At 49.3% G+C, this 19,131-nt stretch overlaps 1 protein-coding gene across 6 annotated transcripts in view; it reads right to left on the bottom strand.

Annotated features, from left to right (window-relative positions):
* Nucleotides 1–19,131, bottom strand: part of EPHX1 (epoxide hydrolase 1) — a 31,601-nt gene that overhangs the window by 1,457 nt on the left and 11,013 nt on the right. For 3 of the 6 annotated variants that reach the window (XM_017679344.3, XM_037008872.2, XM_073216647.1), the window contains exons 2-7: nt 11,519–11,706; nt 9,667–9,847; nt 3,353–3,580; nt 2,793–2,922; nt 2,111–2,319; nt 1,325–1,433 (exon numbers count right to left, since the gene is read on the bottom strand). In XM_017679344.3, the coding sequence (XP_017534833.3) occupies nt 1,325–1,433; nt 2,111–2,319; nt 2,793–2,922; nt 3,353–3,580; nt 9,667–9,847; nt 11,519–11,706 (1,045 nt within the window). Of the gene's footprint in view, nt 1–1,324; nt 1,434–2,110; nt 2,320–2,792; nt 2,923–3,352; nt 3,581–9,666; nt 9,848–11,518; nt 11,707–18,176; nt 18,202–19,131 lie in introns of those variants that run through there. The other 3 variants (XM_017679425.3, XM_017679502.3, XM_037008873.2) reach the window with 3 other exon arrangements.

A 19,131-nucleotide genomic window follows, 5' to 3' on the forward strand; every position in this document is an offset into this window, starting at 1 on the left:
TCCCCTAAACCCTGGCTGGGCCTGGCCCTGCCAGTCCCTAGGCAGAACCTGCTCTCCAAGTAGCCTTTGGATTCCCTGGACCTGCTCTGGCCAGGCACCAGTAGCAGCAGGGCTGGCAGCTCCTGAAGCACTTTTATTCACCAGGCCCTAGCTTGCCAGACTTGTGTCATCCTGGAGGGAGCCATGGGGACCCTGCAGAGACCTCCCACTGGGCATGGGATACCCCTTTTTTTCCAGCCTGGGACTGGGAAGCAGGTGGACCCCACCCAGGCCGCAGGGCCCCACATTCCAGGAGGAAGCAGTCACTTGGCTCTCACTGTTGGAGCCTGGGCAAGTGTCCTGGCCCTGTCTGCCTGTCTGTCTCTCTCCCCATCCTGGTGCTGGGCTCTGTCACCCTAGAGTCCCCGGAGCCCTCCATGGCCTCCAGCTGTCCACCTGAGTGTCCATGGATGTGCCCCCTGGGTTTGCACTTCCTCTCTGATGCTGCCCGGCTCATCCTCTACCCGACCAACCTCCACCTCTGCTGCCTCAAACAGATTCTCTCTGTCATTCCCTTTCCCTGCCCCATAGACACAGCAAAACCTCCTTTTTCTGGACTCGCACAGTCCTTTACATGTATCTTTAGAACTCATTTATCCATAAATATTTATTGAGTATCTACTATGTGCCTGACTGTTCTGTAGCTAGGTGGGGTGCAGTCTATATCACTACTCCCTACCCCAGCACTGTGACAGGTGGTCTGTATGTCACTGGAATAAAGGAATAAAGAAATGATGGGCCTGGAGAAGACAGGTCAGGGCTGACCTGATGAAGCCTGCATTGGGCCAGGGGCCTGGGAGTATTGAGCCACAGAGGCTGCAGCCTAAAAGGCTCCCCAGTTGCTGCAGCTACTTCCAAGATTAGTGTCCACAGTGTATGTGGTCAGGTGGCCAGGAGGCCAGGCTGCCAGGTCAGGAGGTAGAGGCCTTGCTCCTGCTGCCTTTTGGCAATAAAGGGGTGCTTCCTGCTCTATGGACTTCCTAATCCCAGGAGTGTCTGTCAATCAGAGCAGATGGTCTCCAGCCCTCCATTCTGCTCTTGACCACTCCACTGTGAAGCTTGGAGCCAATCAGCAGACCTCTCTGTGTCTCAGTCTCCTCACCTAGAAACTGAGGCTATGCTAGTCACAGGGTGAGGATGTGTGGGTCATCCAACAACAGATGGAACTTGCTGACCATCCCACCCAGACAGAGCAGTCAGAGATGAGGCTGGGGAACAGGGGAAGGATGAGTGAGCAAGGGGGCTGACAGGACGGGGCTGACTACAGGGGTGGATGGGGTCTCACCTCTCTAAGCCTCCATCCTCCAGATTTCGGAACTCTGCATTGGTCCAGGTGGAAAACTTCTCTAGAATATAGGCAGCCAGTCCCATAGGAGAGTCATTCAGAGCACAGCCTGGTGTGGAAGGAAACAAGGGAGGAGCTCAGGCCTGGGACTAGGGACCCTGCTGCCCGGAAGAAGGGGGTCTGGGCGCGGTGGTGGGACACAGTGCTGACCCAGTGCTTCATGGGGTTCCTATGCTGTACGGGTAGCATACTTCAAACTGAAGGGTCCCTGGGTCTGGGCATCAAAGAATTGTATTTCAGTTAATAAGTCGAAACCTCTGACACAGGTTCATTTTATATTTATATTTGCATGATTTTATTTTTTCTTTTAAAAAGATCCTTTAACAGGCCCTGGAATCAGGAATGGTTTCTGGTTCCCCATCAGTGCTTGTGGGGAACTCCCTTCCAAGGCGCTGGGGTTCTCCTACACTCCACTCAGTCCCAAAGCTGCCAAGCCCCCAGGTTTCCTCCTCCCTGTCCCTCTGCTTCTTACTGTAGGATTTAGGCTTGGAGTGGAGGGATCAAGGGTCGAGGGTCACTATAAATATTGAATCAGCTGAATGGAGTCATTTGGGTTTGGATGACTATGCACTAAGTTACTTCTACAGAGAAATGCATGTAAGGGTCCAAGAGCTCCTGCAGGCAGTGTTCCTGAGGGTGGGTAGGCTTCCCCAGTGGGAGCCTTGCTGACCAGAATGGGTGCACCCCATCCCCCACTCCCCGCAGTGGAGAGGCCCCAGCACTCACCCACGGTGTCTGGCTTGGTGCACTGGATGTGCATGTAGCCGCTCTCCCTCAGTGTGCTGTAGAAAATCTTCTCCTTGACGGGGTACAGCAGCTCCACGTCCCTCTTGGTGAAGCCAAAAAGCCTTGGGAAATGCCGTCCCAAGGCAAGGGTCAGGATGTAGAAATTTCGTATAACGAAAGCCATGTTCAAGTGCAGGCCTTTCACATGGCTGAAGGCAGAGAGAGGGGCCATGTGAGGCAGGGCTGGCGTCAGTCAGGTAGGGAGGGTGACGTGGAGGTGGAGGCCATGGGGCTGAGGAACACAGCTCCTCCCCTTCAGCCTCTGCCCATCTGGGTTGCTAAGTGACAGGGAGGATGGGGTTGGGGGGAAAACACAAGAGTCTCTAGAAAGCTCTGGTCAGGCCTCTCCCAGGACTTGGCCTGTCAGAAAGGGCCACTCTCTGACTTCCCCTCCTCTAAGTGGCCCTCTGCCCACACACCTGAAGCAGAGTCACCAGTGCTGTGTGGCACACGTGGAGGCAGGGCCCCTGTCAAAGAGCTCCAGGCACAGCCAGATGATGGGGACCCCACCCCCTTCTCTCCCCTGGGGCTTCAAACATCCTGCCTGGGTGACCCTGCCCTGCCTGCACAGATATCCACTTCGTAGAGGGTACGCACACACACACCTGAGGGTCACTCTCACCTGGGCACCAGCTGGGCTATGTTGGTGCAGATCAAGGAACCCCAGTCCCCGCCTTGAATATAGAATTCCCGGAAGCCCAGTCGCAGCATCAACTTATAAAAGATCCTGGCGGTGGCCACTGAGTTCAAGCCTGGTTATGAAGGGGAAAAGAGAACAGCATCTTTGGGAGGTCACTCCCTGGGTCCTGTGGTCTCCTGTGAAGTCCCTTCCACCTCTGGCCCCAGGCTGAGATGTCAGCAGCTCGTGGGAGAGGACCAGTGTGCGGCGTGGTGGAGAGGGACTGTGAGGTGTGTGCTGGACTCATACCAGCCTCCACAGGCTTCCGTGGGCCAGGCTGGTGGCTTTGCTGGCTTAAACAGTGCAGTGCCTGGATATAGGGCTGCCCAGCAGAGAAGCCTGAGAGCACGAGTCGAAGGCCCTGGTCCCAACAGTGGGGACTGCTCCTTGGCTAGGCCCTCGCCCTTTGGCATAACAAAGATGCTCTGGGGTTCCAGGCACCTCCTTCCACAACCCCCCAGGCTCTGAAAGAAGCTGTCCCAGCCTCTGAGGAGGGCCCTTACCCTTCTTGGAGGAGGCCTCTGAGAAGCCATAGCCAGGAATGGAAGGGCAGATGACTTCAAAAACGTGTTTATCATTCAGTCCGTGGTTCTTGGGCTCAGTCAGGAATGGAATGATCTTATAAAACTCGTAGAAGGAGCCAGGCCAGCCGTGCACCATCAGCAGGGGCTTTGGGGTGCAGCCACGGGGCTGCTGAGGGGGCTTCACATGGATGAAGTGGATGTCCAGCCCTGGGGACACAGCAGTCAGTGTGGGGAAGGGGAGAAGGTCCCGAGGCTTGGAGGCTGAAGTCTCATCATACATCAGGGCACCTGGCAGAGCCAGCAGGGGGCCTCCCACCCCCTGGCCCCACCATCCCCTGGCCCTATGGCCCCATCACAGCAGTAAGTGCCACTACAGGCTACATGGCACTCCGGCCCAGCCCTTAGACCTGCAGGAGGTCCCCTGACTATGCCCCTTTCACAATGAATGTAGGCTCTGTGGGGCCAGCTCTGTTGTTCCCACAGCCCAGAACAATCCCTGGCTCATGGTGGCACTCCATGAATATTTGTAATAATTCAAAACATGGGGGGACAAAAGCCCTATATATCCAGCAATAGAAAATGAAATAGATTATAGTTTAACAGTGTCCTGTAATACAACACAGTTATTTGCTACAGAATAGACGTATATTTACTTAACACAGAAAACATTTCCGTACATATATTGCTAGGTGGTGAAACCAAATTACCAAGCCATATCCATTGTATGATCCAATTTCTGTGAACAATCATATGTATGCATATGTTTATAGTGTGTGTATATGAATTTTAAAGTCTGGAAGGATAAACTGCAAAAATGAAAAAGTTCTGAGCAATAGAATTTCCAGTGAATTATTCTTTTTTGTGTTATATATACTTTCTAATTCTTCAACAATGGACATATACTAAATGTTAACATTTTTTTTAAGTGGAGAAATTGTTTCAGGTAGAGTGTTGGGCACTCAGAACATCATACTAGCCAAGGGCAGGAATGGATACCAGTCCCTCTGGGAGCAACCCCTTCCTGGTGCAGTGGCCTGGGTAGCACCTGGGCATTTACGGCAAACATGGCCAGGGCTGCTGCTACACCTGAGGGCCAAAGTTGACAGTATGGTCTAGCTTAAGTTCTGGTCTGCTGTTAACCTATTATACAAATAATACATGTTTACTGTAGAAAACAGATTAAAAGGGAAAAAAAATCACTATTTCAAGAGAACATTGTGATGTCCATCCTAATAATTTAAAAACAAATTTGTTATTTTGGAACAATTATAGATTTAGAGAAAAACAGCAAAGGTAGTACATAAGTTCCCATATACCGGCACTGCTTCCCCTATGATCTTACGTTAGTGTGGGAACTGATAAAAGAGAACCTCACTGCCATGGCATCAGGAGGCCTGCAGGGCAGCTCTCATGTCCACAACTCCTAGTCAGTTGCTGACCCCAAAGGAAGGCAGACACCTTACAACACAAACTATTTTGGCTTCTTTACTGCCCAGTAGGAGGTGGGAAGAGTTTCTGCCTCACTCAGCAATAGCCTGGCAATGGCCCAGCCACTGAAAGACTGTCAAAACTCAGCCAATGAGCAGCCATGACATGGAGGACTCCCAGTTTCCTCCAATGGGCTTTTTGCTTAAAACAGCCCCTACCCCTTCCTCTATAGAGGAGCCTCCTCTCCCCTGTTCTCTGGCTGGGCTTGTGGCTTTGCTGTACTTTGCTCATCCTAAATTGCTGTTCTGTGCTGTTCCTGGAACACACCCATTTTTGTTGGTACAATAACTGACAGCTTTAAGGTTAACTTTAGTAAGATACATTTGTTACAACATATGAGTCAATACTAATACATTAATAACTGAAGCCCATGTTTAATTCACTGTTCCTTAAGTTTTTTAAAAAAGTTTTCAAATTTTATAGTGGTAAGAACATTTAACATGAGACTTATCCTCTTCACAAAATTTCCAATGTGTAATACAGTCTTGTCTATAGGTACGTTGTTGGACAGTGGATCTCCAGAACTTAATTGTCCTGCATAGCAGACGGTCCACACACTGAACCAATTCCCGGCTTCCCCCACCTGCCACCCCTCAGCAACCACCATTCTACTCTCTGCTTCTGTGAGCTTGACAATTTCCATACCTCAAATAAGTGGAATTATGCAGTATTTGTCCTTGCTTATTTCACTGAGTGTAATGTTCTCACACTTTAGCCATGTTGTCACACATTGCAGGATTTCCTTTTTAAAGGCTAAATAATATTGACAATGGAGAATTGCTCAGATATCCTTAGTTTTTGCCCAAAGTCCTTTCTGGCTTCCTGGACCCCATCCAGGGACCACATTCCATGTAGTAGTCATGTTGCCTAGGCTCCTCTTGACTGTGACAGTTTAGACTCTTTTTTAAAAATACTTAGAGAACACAACTTTCTTTTAACAAAAATAGAACCCTGCATACATTCTATTTTCGACCTTATTTTTTTTTCACTTAATATATCCTGGGTGTCCTTCTGTGTTGCCAAATTTACTCCTATTCTGAAGTTTATTTTAGGAGGTAATCTTACCTCCTTTGGTAAGCACTGCAGGATGTAATTATTTTTTATTCAAATTCTATCATGTTAACTTTTGAGTTTGAATTTAGGAAAACAGCAGGCACACACACATGGCTGTGGGTGCTTGGGTTATCCCTGGGAGGGTGTCCTTAAGAGTAGCATATGCTCCCTGGTGGGACACAGGGGAGGGCCCGGAGGGAGACTTTCTTTTCACTGTGTGTTCTTCTGTAGTTTATGAATTTTAAAATTTGAATTTTGAAAATTAAGAAAAATTTTAAGAGCCCATACTTCCTAATTTTCCCTATAAGGCCACCCTACTTTGAGGAGGAAATGGTCTCCTGGTTCCCCTGTAAGTATGTGGTGCTGGCAGGAGGCTCCACGCCCAAGCTGCTGGGTCAGAATCAAGGAGGTTCTGAGTGGGGCTCAGAAGGCAGCACTGGGCTTGGCTGGTGGTGAGCCAGAGCCTGAGGTAGAACAGTGGCCAGAAGTGAAGGAGAAAGGGACAGACTGAGAGTATGGAGAGCAGGGTTCTGGCCCTGGACCTCAAGGGCTCTCAGATGATGGGTTGGGCCTGCCCGAGGCCTCTGAAGGCCCTGCACACTCTGTCTGAGAACAGAGACTAGGCTGCAGTGGGAGGCCCAGGACATGGGTGAGAGCCAGAAGCTCACCACAGAACAGAGGAGTGACAGGAGCAGGCAGGCCCAGGAATGAGGCCAATGGGGATGAGGGCAGAACAAGAGGGTGTCAGTAGTTGAGTCTTGAGCAATCTGGACCTCAGGGGTCAGTGCAGTGCAGACAGGACCCTGAAAAGGTCCAAAAAAATGTGAGGGAGAAGGAGGCAGCAAATGTAGAGTAAGCAGGAGCAAGGCTGTGTTAATGGCTTGTGGAGCCGGGCTGGGGGTGGAGTGACCAGCTCGGCACTGTGGAGACTGGGCAGACGGCCTCGGAACCCTGGCCAGCAGGAGGACTGAGACCCACAGGGACAGTCCCCCAGGAGGAATGTGCCCTCTAGGGACAGATCAGCTGGCACACCAGCCAGGGGATGTGACTGAACCACGTGTGGGTCTGCAGTCTCTGACAAACTCAGTTTTGGGACACTGGTACCTGAGAGAGGTCGTGTGTTATGAACATTCAGTGTCCTTAGGCTCCCCAGATGGGCCTTAGGGTGAGGCTTTCCCAAGCTCACAGCATTCAGGAGGCAAACAGCCCTTTAGTGCCCTTGCCTCTGGTTTTAAACATACTGAAAGGCTGAAGCAACCCAAGCGCTCACTACTGGATGAATGGATAAATAAAATACACCATTCCCATACAATGGGATATTGTTCAGCCTTAAAAAGGAAGGAAATTCTGGTATTTGCTACAACATGGATGAATCCTGAGGACATTATGCTCAGTACAATAAGCCAGTCACAAAAAGACAAATACTATATGATTGCACTCCTATGATGTATTTAGATACAGAAATCATACTTAGATTCATAGAGACAGAAAGTAGAATGGTGATTTCCAGAGGTTCAGGAGAGGTGGGAATGGGGAGTTACTGTTTAATGGGTAGAACTTCAGTTTTGCAAAATAAAAACGTTCTGAAGATAGATGATGGTGATGGTTGCAAACAGTGTAAATGTACTTAGTGCCACTGAATTGTAGCACTACATTTAGCAATGTACTCTTAACAATAGTTAAAATGGTAAAAAATACATAAATTTTAAAAATAGTATGATTTTGATTTTCTTAAGCATTTCTATATTTGATTCTAAATCTTTCTGGGGTTAAAAATGCTTTTCCAACAGACAAACAGACCAATGGAACAGAATCGAGAGCCCAGAAATAAATTCAAGCATATACGTCAACTAATATTTGATAAGGGAGCCAAGAATACCCAAGAGAAAATACAGTCTCTTCAATAAATGGTGTTGGAATAAATGGATATTCACATGTCAGAGAATGAAACTAAACCCGTATCTTATATCACTCACAAAAAGTAACTCAAAATGGATTAAAGACTTAAATGTAAAACCTGAAACCATGAAACTCTTAGACAAAAACATTTATGCTCCTGGGCATAAATCTTGGTAATGATTTCTTGGCTATGACACCTAAAGCACAAGAAACAAAAAATAAACAAGGGGACAACATCAAACTGAAAAGCTTCTGCACAGCAAAGGACATCATCAACAAAATAAAAAGAGAATTATGGAATAGGAAAAAGTGTTTGCAAACCATTTATCTGATAAGGGGCTAATATAGACATTTTTCCAGAGGTGATACATGAAAGGCCAACAGGTACATGCAAAGATGCCCCACATCACTGGTCATTAGGGAAATGTCACAAATCAGAGTCACGATGCCATGTCACCTCATACCTGTTAGAATGACTATTATCAAAAAGACAAGACACAACAAATGTTGGCCAGGATGTGGAGAAAGAGAGTATTTGTGTGCTATCGGGAATATAATTGGTGCAGCCACTATCAAAACAGTATGCAGGATCCCCCCCCACCAAAAAAATAGAATTACCATATAAGCCACTTCTGGGTGTTTATCTGAAGGGAATGAAAACACTAACTTGAAAGAATGTCTGCACCCCCATGTTCACTGCAGCATTATTTATGGTAGTCAAGACAAGGAAACAATTTAAGTGTCCACTGATGGATGAATGGATTATTCAGCAATAACAGATGAGGAAATCCTACCATTTGTGACAACATAGATGGACAGAGAGGATATTATGTTAAGTGAAATAAGTTAGAAAAAGACAAATACCGTATTCTCTCACTTATATGTGGAATCTAAAAAAACACGACCAAACTCATAGAAAAAGAGATCAGACTTATGGCTAGTAGAGGTGGAGGGTGGGCGAGGGAGAACTGGAGGAAGGCAGTCAAGGGTAGAAGATGAATAAGCATGAGGCTGTAATGCCCAGCTCAGTGACTGGAGCCCACACTCCTGTGTGACGTGCAGGGAACTTGTTAAAAGAGTGAATCCTAGAGTTCTGCTCACAAGGAGAGTTTTTTTCTTTCTACTTTCTTTTCTTTTTATTGTGTCTCTATGAGATGCTGGGTGTGAGCTGATCCTGTTGTGGGAATCATCTCATGATGTGTGTGAATCAAACTTTCATGCTGGATGCCTTACTTACAGAGTGATGTGTGTCAATTATTTCTCAATAAAAAACTGGGGGAAAATGCTTTTCTCCTAAGGAAACTACTACCTCATCCCAAACGATCTTGAGGTTACCTTCCCAAGAACATTTTGAGAGATACCTTCTCTTCCTGGTGAAGCTGTGTGACACCCTGTGGGACATGAGGTCTAGAGCTGCACACAGACAGGACAGTTTTTCTTAGGCCCCTGACTGACAGGCTGATGACCCTTAAATAGTTGTGACACTACAGATGCCAAGACCTCAAGCAGGGGTGGAGCTCTCCCTCCTCTCAGAGACTGTTCTATCACTGGACTGGATACTACCTTTCTTTGGTTTTTAAATTAAGGATATGCTTTCCTGTCTAGCTCTTAAGACCATTGAGTTAGTTGGGATTTTGCATTACTTCTGAATCCTGGTAGTGTCATGCCTTATAAATTGATCTCAATGGCCAGTGATTGGATTCTGGGTCTGAGTCACATCCAGTGTCTAAGAAGGCCATCCCTATGACATCTGTCCCCTGAACAATGATCCTCATGCTGCACGGACTGCGTGAGATCATGAGTAGCTGACATGCAGTGGGTGCTTCGTCAGTGCTGGTGTTGGGGAAACATACCTTCAATCTTAGTCTTGAAGTGAGGGTATCTGTTGAGAATCTCCACCTGCTTCTTCCAGTCAAATTCATTCTGCCAGTAGGAGATGATTTTCTTCAGATAGTTGGAGTTGAAACCATAGTGGAAGTGGCTGTCCTCCAAAGGTGGGGTTATCCGGGCCTTCTTGATCCTCTGGTGTAAGTCCTGGAGTGAAATGTGGGATGTGGGGTGGCGGGGGCAGTGCACAAAAGCGGGCCTGTTTCCAGAGGGCAGGGGTGCAGCCAGGCAGAGGCAGGCCAACCTGCCAGGGTGAGGGGTCACCTGCCTGCCCCTTTGCACTCACCCTGGAGGCCAGGCTGTTTCCTAGGGAGCTGTTTCCAAAGCACATGCTCCTTGCTTTCTCTTTCCCCTTTACTGCTCATGTTTCAGCTTTTACATGTATGAAGGACATACATCTTTAATTTGTCTGGGCTTACATACGGTGGGGCCCTTTTTGTAAAGGCCAGAGAGGACTACTTTAGGCTTTTCAAACTGCAGTGTGGATGCAGTCATAGACCATATGGCCTGAACGGGTGCAGCTGTGTTCCAACCAAACTTTATTTATGGACACTGAGATTTGAATGGCATCTAATTGTCACAGGTCATGGGATATTCTTTTGATTTTTTCCAACTGTTTAGAGATCTGAAAACTATTCTTAGCACAAGGGGCTGCACAAAACTCAGTGGCAGAAAGCATTTGTCCCCAGGGTTGTGTTTTGCTGACTTTGATGTGTGGCCACAAGCGAGAAGGCTAATGGGCGTACTCCCCTAGGGAGTAGGGGACTCCCTCCCAGAGGGCCCTCCCAAGCACCTCTCTCCCAGATTTCAGGAATCTTAAGACTCTGGGTCTGAGAACCCACATGGGAATTGTCCTCAAGGCTGTCTGTCTGAAACAGAAAGGGAGCCTCAGCCTTCTCCCGGATGCAGCCCAGGTTCTGCTTTCTCATCCCTTCCTCCTCAGAACTTTTGTGACATTTTTGTGGACTACAGGCTGTTTGAGGGAAGAACCCCTCTTCTTCTCAGCACCCAGCACATACCAGATGCTTCTATACCCACAGAATGAGAGCAGGAAAGGGTAGAGGTCTCTCCCACCCTCCTCACACTGCTCAAGCCTAGCTCTCAGGTAAGCACCCCCCAGCAGGTCCTTCCTGATGCCAGCCCTGTGCAGGCGAGGGAGGTCTGAGTCCAAATCCTCCTATGACCTCAGTCACCCTGGATCAACTGCTTTGCTTCTCTGAGCCCTCTTTCTGCATCTGTGAGATGGAAACAACGGCTCTCACTCAGCGACGACTGTGGGGACTCTCTGTGACCATGAGTGGCTGACATACAATAGGTGCTTTCCCAACACTGGCCCCATAGCAGGTCCTCTATACTCCTGCACTTGCTGTCACCATGGCCCTGCTTTTCACCCAGGATCTCTGCCCCGGCTCTGATGAGAACATGCTCGTGGTCTCCACAAGGCTCACTCCCCAGGTTTCAGGTGGGGCACAAAGGAGGTGGAAACAACTGCTTTCTGTGACCTCTGATGCACCTCTGGTCCAGTTGACACTGCCTGGGCACTGCTGGGCCTTGGGTAGGGGAAAGCGGGAGGCCAAGGCAGGAAGGAAGTGGGTAGGCAGAGTGGGCAAGCTGGGCACACTGATCTGGAGCAACCTGAGCCTGCCCAGTGAGAGGAGCAGACTGAAAAACACTCCTAAGAGGCACCCTGGCCATCCCCAGCCCTCGCTGACCTTCCCTGACCCCAGCGCAGCCTAAAGCCCAACCCATCTCCCAGAAACCACAGAAGGGGCCTCCCCGCCTGCCCCCTGCTCAGTCCTGCTGGGAAAGATGTCTCACGTTGATCTCCTCATCTGACGCCTCCACTTTGAAAGGGCGGATGCTCTCATCCTCTTGAGTTGGGGGCCTTGGCCCAGGCCCCCACCACCCATCTTCAAGAGGCAATGTTTCCTCCTTGTCCCGGGAGACAAACCAGTAGATGACAAAGCCCAGCACTGAGGTGAGGAGAATTTCCAGCCACATGACTCCTGCAAGAGTGGGGAGAGTCTGTCAGCTGCCAAGACACCCAGCAGGCCTGACCCTGGGTCACCAGGCCTGACTGACCCTGAGCCACCAGGTCTGACCCTGGGCCAGAGACATCAAATCCCCAACTCATCCTCCACTGAACCCCTGATTTTATGTGCTTTTGACCTAAAAATATAATACGGACATAGCATAGAAAAATTAGAAAACAGAAAGATAAAAACCATGAGCTATGAAATCCATTAATCAGTTTGGAAAATATGAACCAGTGTTGGTGTCCACACAGCTCTGGGCTGGGGGCTGCATTACTGAGGCCTCAGGTTTCTCTGAAGGACCTTCTGCTTGAGGCTTCTGAGAAGCTTCTGTCCACCTTTGACTCCCTCCCCAGAGTGGGCTCAGGAGAAGGCTAGGGTCCCAGCACAGTCCTGGCTGTCTCCCTGAGAAGAGCCTGTCCTCAGAAGGTTAATGAGAGGCAAAGGAGGGTTCACTCTGGTGTTCAATTTGGGGTGAGGGAGTGTTAGGCAGCTCAAGCATGGCTATGCATCTCAACTGTATTTTTAGGCAGCTTTACTGAGATACCATCACATACATACCATACAGTGCACCCATTTCAAGTTACAACCCAATGGCTTTTAGTATATTCACAGGGAGCACAGTTTTGGAACATTTTCATCATCACAAAGAGAAACCCAAATGCTTCAGCTACCACCCCCATGTGGCCCCCTCCCCCACCTGGCCCTGGCTCTGGCCCTAAGCCACTACTAACCTACTTGCTGTCTCTATATTTATATCAGCTATTTTAACCCCTACTATCTGACTCCCCTGTCTTTTTTCTCAGAAGAGTTAGAAAGAGCTTATTGGTTCCTGCAAACAGTACCCGGCCGGAAGACCCAGGCACAGCCTTGTCCTCTGGCTCCTCCTTGTCCCCATTCCTAGGGACAGAGCCCACCAAAGGCTCATGTTCAGAAACATGTGCATGAATATGGATGTGGTCGCCTTGGAGGGCCAGTGGGGGTCGGTCTGTGGGGTGCAGTGTAGTTGGGACCCAACCGGAGGAGAAAGCATCATGAGAAGATGTACCAGAGCCAGCTACTAGCCTCTTGGTATCTGAAGGCAGGACCAGGCTCAGGGACTGTGGGGCAAGTGGGGGATGTCTGGGAAGAGGCAGAGGGCAGAAAGCAGGGCTGGCCCAGAGCAGGAATGATAGATGTGAGGTCTGCAGCTGGGGAAGGCAGGGACTGGGTCTGTCCTGCACCACCCTACCCCCTGTGTGATGGCTGGCACAGCAAGGCACTCTGCCAGTAACCGTGCGATCAGTGTAGGCAACAGGAGCAAAGGAGGCAAATTTTGCACAGTGACAAGGGAGCTGCAATCATAATGGACAACGAAAGGGCGCCAACCTCTTCTAACCTCCCAAGTGAACTTAACAAACCACCTCCTTGCCTGACTTCCACTAGGAGAGGCTGAGAGCACCCTCACCACTTCCCTCTGGGATATAGATGCCTGACTTTCCCTCTTCTGGGCAGAGTGATCCTGGTGCTTTGACCTGCCCCGTGGGCTCTGAGTTCTGGCCCTTGGATCACCTCCTGGAGAGCAGTTAGAGAAGCAGAGCTGTGAGCTCTCGGGGCTGCAGGGTAGGCGGTGCAGGCTGTAGGCTGCTGTCCCTCACCCACCCCAGGAGCTACCAGCTCTGGCCATCGGATGTGTGTGTGGCTGGGTTACCTCCTCTGCACGTGACACCCCAAACTGAGTCACACTGGCCCAGAGACAGGGTTAAAACGATCAGTGTTCAAGTCCCATCTAAACCAGGGAACCAGAACATGATAATTAGGGGCCCAGCACCACCCAGGGCGAGGCAGAACCACTGGCTCCCTGTCCTCAACCCAAACTGCTTGGGGGCACAACTGGCGCTGGGAGCAGCTAATCTGCCATGAAGGTGGCCCTGTGCACCGCGGCCTCTGCCCACTGGATGTGGGTAGTGCCTTCTCGCCCAGCTGTGACAGCCATGCTTGTCTCCAGACCCTGCCACATGTCCTCTGACAGGAGCTGCCTTCCATTAAGAACCCACGTGTTGATAGTAGTTCAACTTTGGGGCACATTTGAGTCACCTGGTGGGCTTATTAAACTGGTTTCTGATTCAAATGGCCTGGGTGGGGCTGGAGATTTTGCACTTCTTACAAGTTCCCAGGTGTGCCATGGCTGGTCTGGGCTCCGACTTTGGGAACCCCTGCTCTAGACCGGTCTATAAACTGCACAGCAGGCTGTCTGTCTTGCTCCCCAAGGTGTTTCCATGAGCACTGAGCCCAGTCTCGGCAGATGCTGGGGTCCCATCAACAGCTCTTGAATAAATATGTGGGCCCGACATGGGGGTGGTGGTGGCTGTGGCCCTTCCACAGGATCAAGAAAGGCAAAGAGAAACACCATCTCCAAGCTGCTGGGTGAGCTGACACCCCCAGAACCCCTCTTTCTGCAGATTGGCCCCCCACAGAAGGCTGTCCTCTGGCTAGGACCTGCTGAGGGGACCAACCCATGCCTCTGAGCCTGAAGAAGGCTCTGCCACCTACCCCGACTCTCTCCTCCTGGGGGGACCCTGAGAGGTCCCACACGTCTCGTCTCACAAGCTGCAAGACACTCTGAGCTCAGCCAGACACCTGAGGCACCCACTCTGTAGACCGAAGCCACACCAGGAAGCTTCTCTGTCCCCTGCAAACAGCCTTCTGAAGCCCAGGACACCCTCCACTTCCCTGGCCAAACGCTGCTCTTCCTCCTTCAGAGCCAGCAACCCCTCTTCCGGGAGCGCCCTGGCCCTGCAGCTGGTGCACCAGCAGTGGGGGGCACTGCTCTGAGCACTTGGTGCCACTCAACTCACTGAGCCCCTAACTGGTTAGGTGGCCGCCGCCCAGGCCCTGCATCCCTCCCAGCCCACCTGTTCCTTATGCTTCGTTCCCTGGGGGAGGATTTCTCTGTAGATGAAACTGTGCTTCTCGAAGCTGGGGATCATGTCCTTTTCAGTCTGAAATCCCTACTGTGCCCTGTTCATAAAAGGGGGTGACAAACCAGAGAACCCAGCACTGAGCCAAGCCCATCCTGACAAAGACCGTGGCTGAGGCTTAGGGAACCGCCTCTGCGTCGCCGGGATTCGTGCCAGCTTCAGCCTGAATGTCGTCCCCCTACTCTCAGGACCTCCACCAGGCAGAGGGCTGCTTGCTGCCAGCACATAGCCATGTGCCCAGGGCAGGAGGACTTCACAGAGCTGGGCAACAAGCTGGGCATTGCTGTGCCTTCCCAGTCCCCACCCTGCCGGCCATTCCCATCATTCCTCCTCCAGCTAGAGGGCAGTCTTCTTCTGTCCCTCCGGGGCTGCCAGCACAGCACCTCACAGGGCACTTGGCATCACTGCAGCCACTCCTGTGACACTGGGAGGCTGCGGGGTCAGGCCCGCCACTGGAAGACTCAAGTGAGACACTGACCCTTAAGGGAGCAGAGTAGGTGGAGGGTCCCACCTCCACTGTCATGGAGGAACTCAAAATACAACTGGAACCTTTCATATAGTCACTCCGAAAACTATTTGGCAGAATCGATTAAACTGGACAAACACAAACACTATGACTCAGCAATTCACTCTGTGTATGCAATCTATACATGTCCACATGCTTGCCAAGGGTCACAGACCGGAATGTTCATACCACCTTCTGTAGAGGCTGAGAACTAGGAGGGGCCTATGCGCCCTTCCAGCGCCTGGGTGGCGCGCTCACACAGCAGATGCCTCAAGCTGACAGTGGACCTTCTGTAACTACACACGGCAACAGGGGTGGTCCCACTGCAGTGCTGGCCGGAGTGCAGGCTCCGTTTACAAAAAAGACAGAGATTAGCAAAACTCATCTGTAATGACACATCAAAATGGTGCTTCCTTTGAGAAGGGGGGGTGCTCTGCAGTGATTATGAGGTGAAGGGTGGGGATGGGTCTATAGGTAGCCCAGACAAGGATACCTGAAGAGAGGGGTGGAGCAGGTGCTGTCAGGATTCCAGGCGCACTGGGAGCATGTAGGGATGCACCCCCCACCACACCATCAGAAGTTGGGGGCAGCCATGGCCACAGGCCTCTCCAGCCTGCACGCTGCCCCTCAGCTGTGAAAACCGTTGAGTTCTGATTCTTTACCCAGCAAGACCTACCGATTGAGGAGACAGCCCCTGTAGCCTGATTCTGGGATGGTGGTGTGCTGGAGGGCATACCTCACCACTGGGTCCTTAGAGGCAAGACAACTCATTATCTCCTAGTCTCATTACATATTAGGTGAAATGCAAAGACCTGAGTTTGGGGAAGAACAGTGGCCCACCTTACATTTGAGGAGCCAGCCTGGCTTTCCCAGAGAACCCATGGGACCCCAAGATGGCAACTCTGCCTGTCTCTAACTTTAAGCACTAGAATATCTGGAGTTTACAATATGGGGGCCTCTACTTTTCAGGTAGTTCAAATCTAGTTCCCCCATTTACCAGCTGAGGGGCTCTGGGCAAGTCACTGCACCACTCTTTGAGCACCTGTGGCCTCACCTATAAAATGGGATCATAATGCTGACCTCATGGGTTGTTCATGAAGACTGCCTGGCTCAAAGCAGGAGCTCTGCTGATGTGTGCTCCTTCCCCTTCCCCTAAATCCCTTATCTGGGTAGGCTCTCAGAGAGCCCGTCCCACCAGCTCATGAAGCCTTGGGGCCCTGCTGCAGCTCGAGTGCATGAACAGGCAGTAAGCAAGAAGGCGCGTGGCGTGGGCCTCTGTGGTCTGGGAACATCTGCCATCTTCCCCAGATGTCCTCATTGAGGATGTGACTTGGGAGGATGGAGGAAGCACAAGGTGAAGGGCCTCTTTGGCCACAAGCGTTTTGCCAACACCTGTCCGTAGAGATCCCTGCTCTGCTTTTCTATTGGTCCCGAAAAGTTACATTCTCAGCATTAGGGAGAGGAATTCTGTTTGTTAAGCCTTTGCACTTCCAAGGAAAGCTATATTGATCTCTTCCATGTGGTTAGCTCCTGCTGGTGTAGGAAATATTCTACCCACATCAAAATATCAACATTTAGGAGACACTAGGAGAAGTTCAAAGCAATACAAGTGCGAGTGCCCACGTTGTTATGCTGGCACTGAAATTAGAGCTGAAGAGATCTACTTCTCAAGTCCCAGAAATGTGTTTTCTACTTAAGTTGTTCTGGTCTGTTTTGTTGTAATGCACTTTTCCAGAATGCTAATTAAATACTTTGCTGGAAGAACTGGAGTAGAACCTTTCTGAATGAAAGTATTTTAAGGAGTCACAGTATCTTTCCTGAAAAAATGCCTAGATTAGCTTGCCTAGTAAGGAAAATGTAGTTTTGTTGTGATCCAGCCTGATTTCTTTTTTAAACACAGTAAAACTGGAGGGCAGTGGTCATGCAGTTGTAAGGCTGAGCTTCCAGGGAATCCTGATGAACAATTGGCTGCACTGGTAAGAAATGAGCTTCTGTGTAGCTTAAGTCCCCAAATTCTATTTTGAAGTCAAGTTCTGGACATATACTTATGAAACTCGGGAAAAAATAGGGAATGACTTTAAGTTGAAGTTAGTTTAACAATATGGTGACCTTATCTTTAAAAGACTAATGTAAATTGTCTGAAAGGACAAATATGCAAGTGAATTGATTTATTAGTTTATTTTCTTTCATCTTTCTGGTCTGACTGACAAAGTCAATTTCAAATATGGGAGGTCAAACAAAGTAGGTGCTTAGTTCCCTGGCACTGTTAAAAGCAACATCAGTTTTATTTAACTGAATATAGTTCTGTTATGCTTGGGACAAAAATACAAGTTTTCAAACATGCAATTAATTTTAAGATTGACACTAAAAGCTCAAGTGAAATCTTTTCTTGTAACTTGAATGTGGTCTGTGAAGTATCAAGAACTCATTTGTTTCCTTTAAAGTAAGTGAGAGGTTTGGCTTGAACCTTGGAAAAGGAAGTATAAATTTGTTTTTGCACCAGAGGGTCGTTCAGCAGACACTGCATGTGGCTATAAGCTGGCTTCTTTGCAGGCACAGCTCTGTTCCTGCAGGAGCTCATGCTCTTGTAGGAACAGACAGGTGAAGAGAGAACACCCTTGTAGTGATGGATGCAATAATATATGTATGCAGATGGGAGAGCAGTGTGTAAAGGTGGGAGGTGTTAAGTCTGCCATAAAGGTTTCAGAGGAGGGGTCACTAGGCAGGGTTTTAAAGTATGATTAAGAGTTTACCAGGCAGAGATGGTGGGATGGGGACACATCTAGGGAGAAAAGAGCATGAGCAAAGGCATGGAAGTAAGAAAGTACATGGTGCAGGCAAAGAAACATGGGAATCCACAGCCACTTTCAGGGTAAGAGTTGATGATTATGAACTTGAACTTTTGAGCACAATCATTTTTTAATTTCTGTGCTAGCTGAAAGGAGTTGCTACCTTATCTCTTATAAATTGTTACTTACTTCATCATGGTGAAGCTGACCCAGGAGTTTTCACTTAGAAATTGTGTTTGCAGTTCAGATGACTCTTCTGTAAGTTACATGCCCTGCAGAGTGAGGTTGGGAATATACATGCGGATGTGAACATTTCCTTGCTTGAGAAAAAAGTGGCCTGGACAGGAGACTACTTAAAACTCTAACACTCCATCCCAGCTGCTTTAGTGAGCTGGTCACTCGAGCAGATGTGCCGTCAGATTGACACGGTGTGGCAGGCTGCCAGCTGTGCTCTCCACAGCCTTCTTAGCAATGGAATTTTTATTCTGGTTGGAGAAACCCAGCTAAATGCTGCATTCTGGGCCCTTACTGCAGCCCAGAGTGATAGAGAGGGCAGGTACAGATGAAGAGCTGTAGTGTAGTTGAGGCACAGCCACCTGTGGCCCAGACAGTGCCTTTGTCTGAATTAGTAAAAGACACCTATTCCTCAAAACACTGTCAGAAAATTAACCTAATATACTGCTTTTGTTACAAGACACCTCATTGTCATCTGCTAGAAAGTACTTGTAAATAAATACACAAACCTATGATGTTGGTGATGTGAACAGCATTGTCTTAAATTTGTCCAGTGTACAACGTGCACAGCAGTTTGTGGGTCCTGTATGTGTATGCAAGACTTTATAAAGAGCCCTGACTCGGCTGGGAAGCATGTACCTTTTGCCCTTCCCCTTCCTCCTCCATGCTTCCTGGGACATAGACATGATGACTGGACCCTGGTAGCCATTTTGGACTATGAAGTGATCTTGAGGATGAAAATCAGTGCTAGAATGATAATGAAGACAGACGGAAGGAGCCTGGATTCCTGCTGACCATGGAGCCACCAGCTCAGTCCTAGACTGCTTACACTCAAAGTTCCTTTGTATGACAGGGAAATAAATGTTTATATTAAGCTTAGTTATTTTGAATTTTCTATTATATAAAGTCT

Source organism: Manis javanica, chromosome 11 (genome assembly GCF_040802235.1).
Source record: "Manis javanica isolate MJ-LG chromosome 11, MJ_LKY, whole genome shotgun sequence".
Lineage (NCBI taxonomy): Eukaryota > Metazoa > Chordata > Mammalia > Pholidota > Manidae > Manis > Manis javanica.